The 17457-nt window shown below is 36.7% G+C and overlaps 1 protein-coding gene across 1 annotated transcript in view; it reads right to left on the bottom strand.

Annotated features, from left to right (window-relative positions):
- The window catches only part of AKAP7 (A kinase (PRKA) anchor protein 7), a gene marked incomplete at its 3' end in the record, with an annotated part of 33910 nt that overhangs the window by 835 nt on the left and 15618 nt on the right, over positions 1-17457 (bottom strand). Inside the window, exons 3-4 of the mRNA XM_008574497.1 lie at positions 13387-13526; positions 3775-3911 (exon numbers count right to left, since the gene is read on the bottom strand). Coding sequence (XP_008572719.1) covers positions 3775-3911; positions 13387-13526 — 277 coding nt within the window. The remainder of the gene's footprint in view (positions 1-3774; positions 3912-13386; positions 13527-17457) is intronic.

Below are 17457 nucleotides of genomic sequence, written 5' to 3'. Positions count from 1 at the left end.
CCGGAAAAAAAAAAAAAAAAAAAAAAAAAAAAAAAAATATTAATTTTAAACAAATAACTATAGCAGAAGTGAATTAAATCTTTTTTTTTTTTTGTCTTTTTCCGTGTCCGGCAACGGATCGCAACCCTCAGTGTCGCCCCCGTACCGGACCGGGACCGGCAACGGGATCGCAACCCTCGGTGTTGCTCCCGCGCCTCGCTCAGCCAGTGAGCGGGAACTGGTCCGTATGTGGGATCCGAACCCTCGGCGGGAGCGCCGCCACGCTTCCCAAGCGGCGCACTATCGCAGTGCGCCACTGGGCCGGCCCAGAAGTGAATTAAATCTTTACCTAATTATAAATGTTATAAAAGACATGAAAGTAAATATTATTTTATAGTTCACCAAGAAAATTTTAAGCAAGAAAATATTGCATGGACAACTCAAAAAAATTTACAGATAATATATCCCCAAAACATGGCACCTACAAGAGCTTATACTAGATTACGTGGAAAGTTCTAGATTCTTGATAAAAGTACTAACATTTATACAGTATTTCCTATATGTAAGGCAATCTACTAAAACTTAATATACATTATCCCTTAAAATATACTAGTCTCTATAACAAGATCATTTACCGTACTTGGATTCAAACAGAATACAAGATTAATTTTATTCCCCAACTGCAGCTATGTAAGTTTATTTTAGCTGTTTAGCCTATGCGATTGTGGGGCTGTTCTGGGCTTCAAATGCTTTATTTTTATTTATCAAAATAAATGTTTCCTATATTATTGAATTAGATATTACCAGATTTTGAATATTTTAAAATCCAATTTGAAATATTAAAATCAATTATTTCCATCTTGAAGAGAGAATTTTGGTATAGATACTTCATTATCAGAAAAAACTTAAAATCTCACTAGAGGGCAGCAATTACTTAAAAAAGAAATAAGCACATCCTTACAGTATGGAGAGGGCTTTAAAACACCCTTGTGGCAAACCACGATTAATTTAAATTATCTCGATCAATGATTTGTTCACCACTCAAATGTGTGAAAAAACAATATTTCTGTATTTTTCTATATCTCTCATATTTCTAAATTAGCCTTCATGGAAAGATTTAAACTGATTTTTATCCATGAATTCCATATTCATTCTCATTTCTTTGTCATAACATAATGTACTTTAGAATAGCTTTGTAAATATAAACGTTTCTCATTGTACCTCCAAATCCACATGTCACATTCAATCTCTCCTAACCGTATTTATGTTCATCCAAAAAAGACAGTGTACATGCTTTCAATTCAATACTGTCCTTCACTGTGTGCTGTGAGTTAGCGCATGTGATAACAAAACAGCCATTTCCGGCTCATCAATCTTAAATTGGGGGAATTCAAGATACTTATCTTAAATAAAACTATATGATAAAGCATGTCATGAGAAAGGTTAAGACTTTTCAGATAGTGAGTTCTATATACTATTTTTCTTTAAAAAAAATACATTATCTAAATTCAGTCCAGTTTTTCATTTCACTAGAAGTATAAATCAATAAATTTGTCCTAATGAGATGTCACGATTCACAGAGTGAGAAGGAATCATAGTGTCTATTGAGAAGTATTAACTTTCAGATGCTTTTAAATAGAATATCTTTTCTAGAGTGGTTTATAGAAAAACTTCTTCACAGTAAAATAAGTAAAAAGTATATACAAATAAGGAACAGAATTATGAAACTGGAGTTCAGACCCAAAGGTTGTATTTCAAATAAGACAGGACAGCTGTCTTCTCAAATCAGCAGCTGAGTTTGGCCTAATATATTTCTACCCTTTCTTCTACACTGTAAGAATACAAATGACCTTAGGCGGTATCTACCTAAAAAAAATTCACAACTTCAAAAAAAGGTCTCTGAACATTCCATATCCAATCCATTCATGAATACTTTATTAAATACCTAAAACATGACAGTAGACTTTGAAAAAAAAGAATAAATATAGGGAAAGAAACTGACAGTCCATTCATCATGCATATTCATGGGGTACAAAATTGACCATCACCACCTGTGCCCAAGATGTGATGACCAGATCAATACTATCAGAATGCCCACTACCAAAAATTATGATTATTCCCCGTGTCCCCCACCAAAAAATAAAATATGTAAGTAAAAAAAAATTATAATCTAGATGTCTAGCATATTATATAGTACAGATAAAAGATTACAGACTTTTAAAAAATCTTTCATATAAACAATGTTGTCCCAGAAAATGCAATCAATTTCATTCTCATTATATAGCTACCCAAAGTGAGGCCACAAATTGAATTTTATCATCACTTAGAGAGTTGACACCTCTGCTCCTCCAGAATGTAAGAGGGCTTCATTCAATCAGTTTAAGGCTTTAAGAGAACTGAGGTCCCCTCAAAAAGAAGGAACTCTACCTCCAGAATGCCTTTGGACTTGAGACTACAATATCAGGTCTTCCCTGGGTCTCCAGCCTGCCAGACTGCCCTGCAGATTTCAGACTTGCCAAACTCCACAATCATATGAGCCAACTCCTTAAAATAAATATCTCTATATACATATATATATATATATATATATATATATATATGTCTACACAGATAGATAGATAGATATCTACATAGATACACATCCTCTTGATTGTTTCTCTGAAGAATACTAATACACCATTGTAGCACACATGGGACACTACTCCTCTCCCTCAGCCTTTCACCTTCTTGTGTCACATCTTCTTTGGCTTCTCTTCTTTCAAGAGCACCAGAGCACTTATTTTTTTCTTCTAACTAGCAAAATGATCAGCCAAAGTGAGTCAAGTAAAATCTCTGCTCCTCTCTGCCCTTGCAGGGTGTTCAAGGCTATTCTTGGGTAGATCAGCTTGGGACAGATCAGAAGACTGATCTCTAAGGACATGAGGTTCACTGCTTAAAAGACACAACTACAATAATCATAATATGGCTGGATATTTTTAGTTATTAATTCATTTTATTTTCTCCCTTTTACTTCACCTTTTCCTCACCCTCTTCCCAATTCAAGCCTTTTTTTTCATTCACTCAGGAGACACATATGTCAGGGTAGAAAAGAAAAGTAACCTGCAACTCATTCTGGCTTTTCCAAAGAGCCTAAGCTTGAGTTTAACACAGGAAGTAAGAAGGAAAGGGAGAATTCTAAGTGCAGAGTGTCCCAGAGAACCGAAGGAAGAGCAAGGTTTCTCTGTTGCAGATTGGAAAGCAGTAATCCACGATTTATATTCAACCGTTATGGTACAGTCCTGGAACAGGGGTGGGGTGATGTACAGAGACAATAAGAATGCAACTGAAATTGTCCACTGACCTAGTAAAATGGCAGTTCTAATACCTAATAATATCAAGTGCATGCTACATGCCAGGCCCTATACTAAGAGCTCTTGCTTGTATTGGTACTATTACCTTCTCCATTTCTGTGAAAATAAATGATTTGCCCAAAGTCAGGCAGCTAATAAGAGGTAGTTGTGGCATGGTTCCAGAATGTTTACCTAGAATCCTAATCTAAACGGTCAGACTCCAGAATACTTACATAATTAACATGGGCAAAACAAGTTCATCACCAAGGGCTACCATTTGATAACAATAATAGAGTAAAAAAATCTAGATTAAGAATATTTACATAGTTAATTCTGCATTGACTATTAGTTGGAATAAATTATAATTACTTCTTTAGAATTTCAATGCCTCTTTGGGCTCCGCTATGTTTAATCATATTAAAGTAATAATTTGAAAAATAATATTAAAGATAGACTCATGACTCACATGTTTATTTCACCTTCATTTAACAGCTGCATCACTAGCAGGGTAATATGAAAAGAGCCATCACCAACCATTGTTTTGGCCAGTCGCTTATCTTGTTGTATTATTGCATTTTGCAGGATCTTAATTCCTCCTGTAATCTAATCACACACACACACACACACACACACAAAAGAGATTAGGATAGCAAATTTTTTGAAAGTGAATCAAGAAAAAAATAAGCAACAACCAAAATTAGAACAATGTCGAGATTCTTAAGTCAAACAAATGCTTAATTGTCTACTTGTTCTCAAATATCCTAGATAGTTGACCTGGATGGATTAATAAGATGTATAAGTTTTAAAAATCATACAATGCTTGTCCATCTTAAGAGGATTGAACCTAATGCCTTTATTTTGATCAGATAATTTGTTGTATGGAAACACTTTCAATGGCAATACATCTCTTCAGAAATTTGTCCTCAGAATACACAATATGACTCAATAATTATGACCTTTTCTAAGAAAAAAACTTTACTTTTGCCACAGAAAAGTCAAATCAGCAGACAACATTCCATTTCTGTTTGAAGTAATATTTATTTGTCCCCAAGTGAAAGTGTCTGAAACTCGTTTCTGATGGCCTTTTAAGACTGTCTGGAACAGCAATAATTTCAATAGGAATGACTACTGTCATTTTTCTAGAAGTGTGAGGGGCATAACCATGAAGATAAAATTGCAAAGAAGTCCAGACTCATATGTTAGAAAAACAGTTACCATCCACGTCCAGGTGAAGTCCCCACAGAACTGGTCACTCATCTGCCTTCCCCTCTCAGTACCCACTCCTCCAAAACCAGGAGAGGAATGATGCATCCTCCCTCCTCCACTTCAACTCAGATCCAATTCTAGTCGACTTCTAAATGTGAATGCATTGGAAAGGAGTTTGGATATGAAATAGCAAACCCAGAGAAAGATAGCACATAGGAGTCCTAGGGAGTAGACACCCTGAGGCAGCAGAATCAGTAAGAGAGAAAATGAAAGCAAAGGGACCTGGGAGTAGAAGCAGAATCCATAAAAAAGCAGAGATAAGAAAAAACTGACTCATGAACATCGCAGACTGTTGTGATACTAGAGTAGCTGTTTTATCCTGAACGATGTTCTCATTATCTGTGGAATGTGATTGGGCAAATCATGAGACGCAGTCCTGGGATCTGACTTCCCATTGACAAAGACTCTCTCCTTTGACCAAAACTTTAATCAGGTTCCTCTAAGTCTGCTTCACTAGGAGCAACCTTGGGCTTCTCTCTCTGTCCTTGTAGAACCCAGTTTGAGCAAGAATCCTGCTAAGTCAGTTTAGAGAAAAACCTTACCCCTGGTATCTGACCACCCTCAATATCTTATAAATCTTATCACTGGTGGCCCGCCTTCAGCAATAATCTTAACAAGTCAGTTTAGTCAGAAACCCTTAACCCTGATATTTTAGTAATTTTCCATCCACTGACCTCCACACTGCTCCTCAGTTATAAATCCCCACTTGTCCTTGCAGGAGTCAGAGTTCAATCCAATCTCTCTTCCCCTCTGTGAGCCTCTGTTGTAGTTGTCCCTGTACCTACTGCCATGGCCTTCCGTGAATAAAGTCTGCCTACCATCTTTAACAAGTGTCATGAATAATTTTTCTTTAGCACCATGTATCTTTACAATAAATCCACAACACCCAAAATAACCTCAGCATTTCTCTACTCCTTGCATTCTAAACGAAACTAACAAGGCAAATAGTGTTTTTCCAGTAGGAAGTTACACAATAACACCTAACATAACATTTCCTAACACATGATGTCACTTCTATGATGCCCAATAAATGAATATGGATAGCTGATAAATAAAATGCCCAAACATAATGATATGCAAAGATCTTATAGAGTCAGTTTCCTCTACTCTATATAGATAAAATGAAATTGTAAGCTTCTTGAGGACATGTCTATTTCTTCTATCCTGCTGTCTCACCATAGTGCTGGTAATAATAATAAAAACAATATTTAAACGACAGCAGCAGAAACTAACTTTTATTGTGTGCTCATTAGGTTCTATGCACCATAGTAGACATTTTACATGTATTACCTCACTGAAGCCTCTCAACAATCCTAGGAGGTAGATATCTCTATTAAAATAAATTGAAACACAAATTTTCAAAATGTCTTCAAGACCATATACCTGAAAAAGCAAAGGAGCTTGAAAAAAGGATAAATTATAATACATGAGAAAAGATGAAAGAGGCACATGGATGAAAAAATCCAAGAGGGGTGAGGAGGAAAAGTAGATAGAAAGCAACAGAATAAGGAAAAAGGCCAACAAACTCACAAGGAGTTTGCTTGATTTCAAGAAGGGGCAAGGAGAGGGGCAGAGATATGGGTCCTGACTTAAATAACGTCAAGGGAACAGATACATTTAAAGGGGATTTTTAGGAAGTCTTACTTAATACTATATGCCTAATACTAGTTTGAATGTGTCCCCCAAAGTTAATGTGTTAGAAACTTGATCCCCAATGCAGCAGTGTTGGGAGGTCGGGCCTAATGGGAGGTGTTTGGATCATGCACCCTCATGGACTAATGGATTAATGCCATTACCGTGGATGGATTCCTTACAAAAGGATGAGTTTGGCCCATTCTTATTGTCTCTCTTGCCCTGTCATCTTTTGCCAGCAAGAAGGCCCTTACCAGAACCTGGCCCCATGATCTTGGATTTCCCAGCCTCCAGAAATGTGAGAAATAATTTTTTTTTTCCTTTTTCTCTTTTTTACTGACCGGTAACGGGATCGCAACCCTCGGTGTCGCGCCTGCACCGCGCTCAGCCAGCGAGTGGGAACCGGTCTCCACATGGGATCCGAACCCTCGGCGGGAGCGCCGCCGCACTCCCAAGCAGCGCACTCTCCAGTGCACCACCGGGCCGGCCCGAGAAATAAATTTTTATTCTTTACGAACTACTCAGTTTCAAGTATTCTGTTATGGCAGCACAAAATGAACTAAAACACTATGTAATAGACACTGGCCCTCATTTAAAAAATCCTTTAGCATAAGTCCATATTACTCTGCAATGAGTTATATTTGAATTTTTAGAGTTTTTTCCAGATGCAATGAAGTGCTAAGAGTGGTTTACAGGAATAACAGAGCAGCTCAAGTGGATCCACATACATATAAAAAGGGCCTAGCCCAGTATCAACTACATTGTAGGTGCTCAAAAATATCAGACCTCATAACAATATAATTACATCTTCAAATCTTAGCTGGTACAATGGTTAGTCTAGTTTAATTTATCATGAAAAGTGGCTTAGGATAAAAACTTTGTTATATAATACAGAGTGATGTAAATTAAGGGTGCTGCACTCAAGTCAAAAATCCTGGAACTTAATCCTAGGTTTGCCAGTGGTATGACCCCATACAAGTCACTTAGTTTCACTTAGCCTTGGTTTCTTCAGCTGTAAAATAGGAATAATAAAATCTGCATTTCCAAACGGGCCGGTTCACTTGGGAGAGCATGGTGTGGATAACACCAAGATCAAGGCTTCAGATCCCTGTACTGGCCAGCCACCAAAAAAAAAACAAAAAGAAAGACACAAAAAAGATAATATTGAAGATCGTATTAGAAAAGCTACATGAAAGTACTTTGTAAGGTCTACACCATTTGCCTAATATAAGCTATAGAACACTGCCAATATTATTTAAATCAGTGGTTCTCTACCAAGGCAATTTTGCCTCACAGGGGACATCTGGCTATATCCAGAGACATTTCTGGCTATCAAAATTTGGAGGCAGGGGATTGCTACTTGCAACTAGAGGGTAGAAAATTTGCACTTTCATGGTAACTTAGTCTTCATTCTAAGCTCAAATACTAATTATATATAAATTCAGGACAATGTTCAAAATTCCAACCATTTGAATACTTAGCATTTTAGTACAATGTCCTACCATGGTAAAATAGTGGGTGGTTTTTGTTTCTTTGTTTTTGTGTTTTTGGTGGCTGGCCAGTACAGGGATCTGAAGCCTTGATCTTGGTGTTACCAACACCATGCTCTCCCAAGTGAACCAGCCAGCCTTAAAATATGCTCACATGAATTAACTAATTTCATGTTATTGTTGGTTTTCTTTTTGTTTTTGGCAGCTGGCCTGTATCGGGATCCAAACCCTTGCCCTTGGTGTTATAACACCTCATTCTACCAACTGAGCTAACCAACCAGCCTGTAAAATAGTTTTAGACCATTAGTATCTTTGAATTATCCAGTAGCTTGTAAAACTGCAAATTAAAATTGTAAAATACATTCAAGATTATTATGTGTCTGACGTCAAGTAGTACTGATAATACAGTATTAAGCTCAAATCTATGAAAACTTCAAAGTTAATCTAATCAAGCAATATACCTCTAAATATTATGCTTTGATGATCCAGATTAATTTATATATTCCTTGATATCATCTTAAGACATTTTTAAAATGCTTTTTACCTAGTACTTTATGATTACTGAGTAATTGTTTGAATAACAACAATTTCTGTAGACTTTTCCCCAGCCAAAACAAACAAACAAAAAAATCTATGAACAAGAAAAGATTGAAAATTATTGTCTAAGGTATTCTAATTCTATTTTTTCTAATTCTTAATTATAAAGTTTTATGCAATCAATTGGCATTTTATTAGTAAAGTTTCATTACATTTATTTATTTATTTAACTGTCTATTAAGTGTTCATGATGCAAAAGTTAGAAGATACAATAGGATATTCAATGGAAAGTAAGTCTCCCAGTGCTGACTCCAGCTCCCAGTTCTTCTCTCCAAAGGCAACCACTGTAAGCAGTTTTATGCATTCTTTCAGAGGCATTGTAATGCATATACAAGCATATATCGGGTATCTTCCCTTTTTATTTTATTTTTTTTCTTCCAAATTTTATTTTGTTTTGTCAATATGCAATGTGGTTGATTGTTATGGCCAATTACCGATATTATCAGTATCTTCCCTTTTTAATAAACACTCACATTAGCAAAAATAAAAATAAAAATAAAAAATAAAAATGTTTTTTATTCCTAATTACATTCTTAAAAAGTAAGAGAAACGAAAAACACTTCAGAGTTTTCTCTGTCTGTCATTTTTAAAAAGTACAAATGTCAAAGGCAAAGGAAACTAATTTTTAAACTCACTGTTCAAAATTCTATAAAGCCATTAAAGCATATCTGTCACATTATGATCCCTAGCCATTGGCAGTTTTGCACAAAGCATATTTTTAAAACTTAATACTGTATACTATAAAGTCAAATTTAAATATGACATTGACAGAAACTTATAAAAACAAAAAATTTATTGAAACCTTAAACATTTCACTCGTTGAGTAATTTCTTTGAGTTAAGAAGAAAAAGAAAAAGGCAGACACCCATCTTCTAAACATCACCACTACACCATATACCACATGCCTAAAAATACAATTGGAACATTCATTTTTATATCTTTTAAGCTTTCTAATTGACTCAAAGCATATATAAGTTCAAAGAAAATGCCTTAAAGTTAGTGTGCTTCTGCATGAGCAGGAAGAGTTACATTCTAGTACATGGTAGAAGAATGTCTTTGACCTCATCTTTTGTTATTGTTTTTAGACTTTTTCCAAACTGTTACATATATTCCTAAATTTGTTGCCTCATTAAGATTTACTAGAATTATCACATCAATTTACGCCCTACATTTTCTTCAAAGCTCAATACTCTCATTTTTCTTGCTTGTCCAGAACCATGAAAAAAACTTGAAAAACTGAGGATATAGTGTTAACTGGAGTAAAAGTAAAAAAAAAAAAAAAATCATCCTCAAATAGCAAAATGTTCTATATCTACCAAGTGCTTAACATACTACACATGGCGATACCAAATACTTTTATCACTACATTTTCCAGAAAGGAACTGAATGCACTAATCTACTTCCATATTTTCATAGGACCAGCAATTTTCACATTACAAAATGATGAAATACAGAATTAAATGCAAATGCCTTTTAAAATCCCTGATGATCATCCTTTTCCATTAGCATATTAATAAAAACTTACAAAAAAATTTAATACACTCCTAATTTCAATCCACTTCTGATTATTCCTTGTACTTCTGCAATGTTGATTCACCTTATATTATTACCTCTCATAAGAAAGAATATAAAACCAACATTTGGGTAAATCCAGCTAGAATTAATAATTAAACAACTCTTCCAATTTCTGCTTCCATTCATGTGGCGTTTTCACTGTGTCTCTTCACATCATCACTTATGAGGATACTAGTCACATTGGCTTAGGAGCCCACCCTACTCCAGTCATTTTAACTTTACTAATTACATCTGAAATAAGCTTATTTTCAAAATAAGGTCACATTTGGGGCCGGCCCGGTGGCGCACTGCTACAGTGCGCCGCTTGGGAGCGCAGCGGCGCTCCCGCCAAGGGTTCGGATCCCACATACAGACCGGTTCCCACTCACTGGCTGAGCGAGGTGCGGGCGCAGCACCGAGGGTTGCGATCCTGTTGCCGGTCCCGGTCCGGTACGGGCGCGACACTGAGGGTTGCGATCCGTTGCCGGACACGAAAAAAGACAAAAAAAAAATAAAAATAAAAATAAAAAATAAAATAATTAAACAACTCTAGCCCCTTAAGAAACATTTAAGATGTATTACAACTCCATCAAAATTGTTCTTCTTTTATTTTCAAACTAACATGTAATTGTGAGTTAAAGGAAAAACATGTACTTTCATAGATTTCCAAGTAAGATATCCTTATGCAGCCATTACAATTCATTTTCCAATTCTATTTCTTAAAAATATGAAATCAAGATTTTCCATTAATAAAGAATTCCAAACTTCTAAGAATGCATTTAAAATCAAAGACCCATGTAATTCTGAATCCCTTTTTCTTTAAAACTGGATGCCAACAAGTAGAGGCCAAAAGTGGAACAACTCATTGTGAATGTGCTAGCTTCCAAAGTTTGTTTGCAGGTCACTTAATTGGAACTTGGAATACAGTCTTCCATTGAAACAATGTTATAAATGGTGCTTCTTTTCCCAGGCCTTCCCACAAAAGCCCAAAAGTAACATCAGATACTTTTAAACAAACAAAAAAGGGCTCATATGACTGATATAAATTATATCTCCTACTCCTGCTCAATTCCTATACCTCCTCCCCATATTTGTGTGTAAATTTTCTAAGCCGTTACCTACAAATAAATCTCTTAAGAGGAAAACATTAAATTATTTGGTTTTGAGGTCATTTGAAACCTGCATTTCCCATTATTATAAGTCACGCTACTTTATCTAAAATGAATAACTGCTGTTGAAACTAAATTATGAAACCAGCATTTGTAACACTGTATTTATTATTTTTAAATACTCTGGAAACACGCCTTTGCCCCTGAAATTACGTGTGCGCACGTGCGTGCGTGCGTGCGTGCGTGTGTGTGTGTGTGTGTAAGGATGACAAATAACAAACAGAAAGCTGTGCAAGGCTTTAGCTGGGGAGAATGCAGCAGAGGGAAGGGGAGGAGTTGACATAGTCAGGGTGGTCACGGGGGAGAGGTTTGAGCTGGATTTTTGGCATTAACGCAACCAAGAGGAGAGGAAAGGAAACTCCCTGCCAGAGAAGGCTTTCCCTGGGGCAGAGGGAACCTGGCAAGTCCAAGGAAGGTCAGAGGGGCTCAAGCAGAAAGACCAAGGGCTGAAGTGGAGAAGGCCAGGCCATGCAGAACATTACAGAGTACGGTAAAGAGTTTGCCTTTATCCTAATATCAGCGGGAAAACCCTGAAGCATATAAGCAGGTTGGTGACATATCCAGATCTGGGTTTAGAAAATAATCATTTGAGGTGGGTACTATTACCTGAGGAAACTGAAACTCAAAGAAATTAGGTAACCTGACGTCCACCCACAGTGGAGTTTGTGACCCAGATGGTATACTAACAAGGTCTGTCGAATCCCAAAGCCTGCTCTCTTTCCACTGTCTACACAACCTCACAGGAGTTAAGAAGCAGAAACAATGGCTACAGAAGCTTATAGGGCAGAAACTAAGAGCTGCAGTTGGGCCTCCCTCTTCTCCTTCCTGCCATCACCCTTGTGGCCCAAATCCTAGAACTAAGTGGTGAGAGGAAAGAATTTCTCCACCCTTCTTCCTCAGTCCCCTTCCCACCTGCCATATCCTACCACATTGCCCCACCTATCTTCACTGGAGGAGGTGAGAGGGCAGAACAAAGCTAGGAGGGGAACAAGGGCAGGGCAGGGCGTCACAGGTGATGCAGAGTTGCTGGCCAGTCTGCAACAGGAGCAAAGAATAGAGGTGGTAAGAGAGAAATAGAAAATGAATGCCCTAATTAAAGCAACACAGAAGTACATATCAAACATCCATATTGAGAGACTCTGAAGTGGAACGCTCTCTAAGCAACAAATCAAAACAAAACGTGGATTCTCTCCCAATCACAAATCACGTGTCCTTAGGGAAGGCACTTCAACTATCTACCATTCTTTCAGTTTCCATAGGACTTGGCTCTGTCTGCTCATTAAAGCCGCACCACCTCTCACTTCCTGCTCTCTTGTAATTCCCATATGCATACATGATCCCAAATTTTTAAAAAAATCTATCCAAACAACTTGCAAGCATTTTAATATATAACTGCTGATTACACTAAACTTTGTATCCCACCAAAGAAATCAAATATGTATCAGTAAAATCAGAATATGATTCTTCACTGCATCAAATCTAAAATCCTGTAAGTCTAGGTAATTTTTCTCATTCTATGTCTCCAGTTAAACTGTATCTCACAGACCAGATATTTTCTAGAATGCCCCAAAAGAATTTATTTTTTCTTTTGATATTTATTTCTTTGATTTCAATTCTGTTTGATTTGATTTTTTAAATTCATTATAATTCCCTAGAGACATGCTAGTTAAATAAGGGGTGAAGCAACCTGAAAATGTGCCCAGTCAAAGAAATTATAACCCACAATCAAACAGAAATTCATAACTGGGTCTTAAATTGAGCCAAGATGTAAAAACAGTCTTCCAAGTGAGATGTTCTTTCCTGAAGATTTTAATTCCTACCTCAGTGCTTTAGCAGTTTTACTCAGATACAGTAGTTTTCTCTCAAGGGTTTCTCATTACGGGCTAATTGTCTGGTCCCATTTACTATTATAATAGATTCCTAGCAAGTTCATCATGCAATATTAAATTGGAATAACAAGGAGTAGTTTTTAAAGAAACTATGTTGCAATAATCACTACCGCAAACAGGACTAAGAAACAAGAAACTCCAATTTACTTTCCCAGTACAGATTTCAGAATCCTCTTTTCCTACCTTGTCCTTGCTCTCTGCTTCTGAAAGGTTCCTCCAGTAAAGTGAACAAATGCTTGGAAAGGACCTTGACATGCCACCTGACAACACTTTTTCAAGTGGCTTTTGCAGGATTATTGTTTATATATGATTGTTTAAATATATTTCTATTATTTAAATAGGAATATCTCCTCTATGATCCTGTTATTGCCACTAAAGACTCTTAGAAGCAGAGAGCAAGGGGGCTTACAAGCATTTAGTGCACTTTACATATAGTTTAGAATAAAATGTATAGTAAAAATTGTCTTTAAAAGAATAGTACCTCATTGTTGGTGATCGGAATGGATAGGAAATAGTTGGGTTGATAATCTTTGCGCTTTTTTTTCCTCTTCGGTATTTGATCACTCTTGATCCATTCATTTTCTTTACTTTTCTCCAAATTTATTTGAGGTACATCAGTGACTAGAGGAAAACAGTCAAACAACAATAAGTCTAATACATTTAAACAACGATAATATAGACAGGAAGAAAAGGAAATAAGTGATATATACATAGCAACCATTCATCACCATCATTTTCAAATCTATAGCAGGAATTAGCAAACACTTATATTAAGGACCTCATAGTATATATTTTCGTCTTTGCAGATCATATAGTCTCTGTTGCAACTATCCAACTCTGCTGTAGACAAAATATATATGAATGGGTATAACTGTGTTCCAATAAAACTTTATCTACAAGGCAGGTGGTTAGCCAGATTTGGCCCGTGGGCCACAGTGTGCTAACCTCTGACCTAAAGCATAGCTAACCACCATTCTCTCCCCCTGCCATGATTTTCATAACACTAGGAAAGATCATTTTTTCATCTATCTTCTATATGTGTATTTGTGACTTCTAGGACATAGCCACGTGCAGCACTGCTACTCAAAGTTTGATTTGTGGCCAAACTATTTGTTGCAAAAATTAAGAGAATGCTTTAGAAACTTTCATAGCAATTGGGCAGAGTAATTTTGTCTGTTGAATTTTGCTTTCTATTTTGTAGGTCTTTTACATCATTTTTCTAATAATTAATTTTTTATTGTATGTGACAAAAGTATCAGTCGGCAACAAACAGGAAATTTTTTTTAAAAACTTATCTTTGGGCCGGCCCGGTGGCGCACTGGATAAGTGCGCCGCTTGGGAAGCGTGGCAACGCTCCCGCCCGAGGGTTCGGATCCCACATACAGACCGGTTCCCGCACACTGGCTGAGCAAGGCGCGGGAGCAACGCCGAGGGTTGCGGTCCCGTTGCCGGTCCCCGGTCCGGTGCGGGGGCAACACTGAGGGTTGCGATCCGTTGCCGGACACGGAAAAAGACAAAAAAAAAAAAAAAAACTTATCTTTGAGGGGCCGGCCCATGGCTCACTTGGGGGAGTGTTGTGCTGATAACACCAAAGCCACAGGTTCAGATCCCTATATAGGGATGTCTTGTTAGCTCACCTGGGAGAGCCTGGTGCTGACAACACCAAGTCAAGGGTTAAGATCCCCTCACCGGTCATCTTTAAAAAAAAAAAGACTGATCCTTGACGATAGATAATTTGAGAGGCTCTTATGAGTACTGCTTTTAAAGCCAACTTTAAAAGACTTATTTACAATATACAACTATTCTAATTATGAAGCTATGCCCCCAGAAATAAATACCAAATATGTGTGAAAAGCCACTGCCTCTTATTTTCTACAGGTTCTATCGGAGGCTTCTATATGCATGCAAAACTACAATTAATTGAGTTTTCAGGCTGTGTTTTCTTGAACAGTAGTTTAGTGCTCAAAACAGAGTGCCTCATATAGACTTTGTAGGAATTCAAATGTAATTATATTTCCTGAGGTACAATTTCAATCCTATAAGATTTGTTTCTTCTTTGGGATCAGCTCTAACAGACCATAGTGACCACCTGCACACACTGCCTTAAGAAGGACTGTGAGAAAAGTCTGGTACTTAATCCAGAGTTCAATGCCTATTACATGCAGCCCTGATCTAATTAAATCCCTTATTTTACATATGATGAAACAGAAGAACTTCAGAATAACTTCTAAAAACTGCTTGATTTCAGAATCAAGTCTGTTACCTAGACCTTGTAACACTCCTTCTAGTGAACTTTTCTGCTGTAGCAAACTGCTTCTCTACTGAAGTTCTGCATGACTCACTAATATTACACATAAAAACACAGAGCAGAAATATTTGTTCTATTCTGTTTCTCTATGAAATATTAATAGTAAACAATTTTTAAATGAATATATCAAATGGTATTTTAATGCTAACTTCTAAGAAAAATAGTAGAGTATGTTTAAAATTTTAAAACAAAGAGTTTGTGAGAATAGACATGCTTTCTTTCCAAAACATAGATATGTGAGACCTAGAAGATGGGGGTAAATTGAGAGCCAGATGGCCTGGGTAATAAACCTGACGATGTCATTAAGAATTAAGGCAAAATTACCTGGTGTGTTTGTACATCTATTTCACCACTACATCTCTCAATTATATGCCTAATGATTAATGTGGTTAAAGATACTGTTTCCACAGAGGATACGTAATTAAAATGCAAATTATCCCTGGCTTCTTTTATACCTGTGAGTTTGTCAGAACTTTATAAATTCTGTTGCTAAGAGTTTGCAGCATTCTCATCCATGTTATGAGCATTACCTGAATTGCCTAATGTATGAAGCCATTGGGTTTTATTTCCCATGCAATTTTTTTTATATGGAAAAAGAAATCAATGTTCTTGGGCTGCTTGTAACTTTAGATGTCAAGGAAAAGGTCCTACATTTGATTGTAGTAATTTCAAGCAGAAGCCACAAAATATGCTAATGAAACCACACACACACACACACACACACACACACACACACACACACACATTTTTTTTGGAAATGACATATATTTTAAATCCATTTCTAAATACATTTCTGCACCTGCTGTTAGTAAACTAGTACTCTGGAAACAGGAACCAATTTTAATATAGTACGGAATCAGAGTGTCTGGATTGGAATTTTAGCTCTCCCACTTACTAGCTGTGTAATCTTAGAGACATCACATAGACTCTTTCCTCAGTTTCACCTCTGTAATTTGAGAATAATAATAATAGCTACCCCATAGGGTTTTTTTGAGGATGGAGTTATTACATGAAAGCATTTAGACTACTTCCTGGTATAAAGGACATACTATTATTAGCTATTATAATTATAGATATTACCCAGAATTAAACATAATTAGAGATTAATCTGTATCTGCTAGAGATTATTTAGGGAACTCAAAAGAGAAACAGATGATTTGTAAACTACCCATTTGTTTTTCATCATCCAAACCACTTGTACTTTCTCTGAGTATGATCTTTTAATCAAAATGAAGAGCTGTATTGAACAGTCTTTTTTTTTTTTATTAAATCCTGAAAAGTTAATTTCAAAAGCAAGAAATTTATTTTCTAAGGTAAAACTACAAATCAATTCTAAATAAGCTCCAAGCATCCATCTCCTTACATCTCATTGTCCAAATCATGACACAGAGCTAACCCCAAGCAACACAGTAAGCTAGGATAGTGAGAATCTGGCAATTATCAACCCATGCTGTGGAAAAATACTTTATCAAAGGAAAAAGAGGAGGGGCAACAGCTGTTGGGAAAGTAACTCGCACTGCCTGTTTCAATCCTGCAGAAGCAGCACTAAATAGTGAAAAAGTCACTGACCTAAAGATTAGTTTTCCAACAAGCATCTTTTCATCAAGTCCCTTCACTTGTTTATCTGAAAACTTAAAAATCTGATCAATCCTTGGAAAAATAGCTGATCCTAGGTCTGAAGCATACAAAGTACAAGAAGACCTAAAGCCACTGACCACGAAAAGGTGAGACGAAAAAACATGCCTACTGATGTATTCTTATCAACATTCCAAAACTTAATTAAGTCCCCTGATCTAATACCAGTCTACTGGAAATATAAGAGATAGGGAAATATGTTAAATGACCAGAATATGGAAACTCCTACACATCTGATTTCTCCAACAATAAACACACACACACAAGAAAAAAAGGAGAAAATCCATACATGAAAAGAGACTGATGTATCAACTTTTAAAAATTATGCACAGGGCCGGCCCGGTGGTGCACTCTGTAGAGTGCGGCACTTGGGAGCGCAGCGGCGCTCCCATCGAGGGTTCGGATCCCATATAGAGACCGGTCCGCTCATTGGTTGAGTGCGGTGCGGGCGCAACACTGAGGGTTGCGATCCCGTTACCAGTCACGAAAAAAGACAAAAAAAAAAATTATGCACAACCAAAGATTGACTGGATACTGGATGACATTAGAAACTACCAATTATTTTTTGGCATGGTAAGGATATTTTGGATATGCTTTTTTTTAAAAAAA

Source organism: Galeopterus variegatus, unplaced genomic scaffold, assembly GCF_000696425.1.
Source record: "Galeopterus variegatus unplaced genomic scaffold, G_variegatus-3.0.2 Scaffold1053, whole genome shotgun sequence".
Taxonomy (NCBI): Eukaryota; Metazoa; Chordata; class Mammalia; order Dermoptera; family Cynocephalidae; genus Galeopterus; species Galeopterus variegatus.
This window is presented reverse-complemented; position numbering and strand designations above follow the sequence as displayed.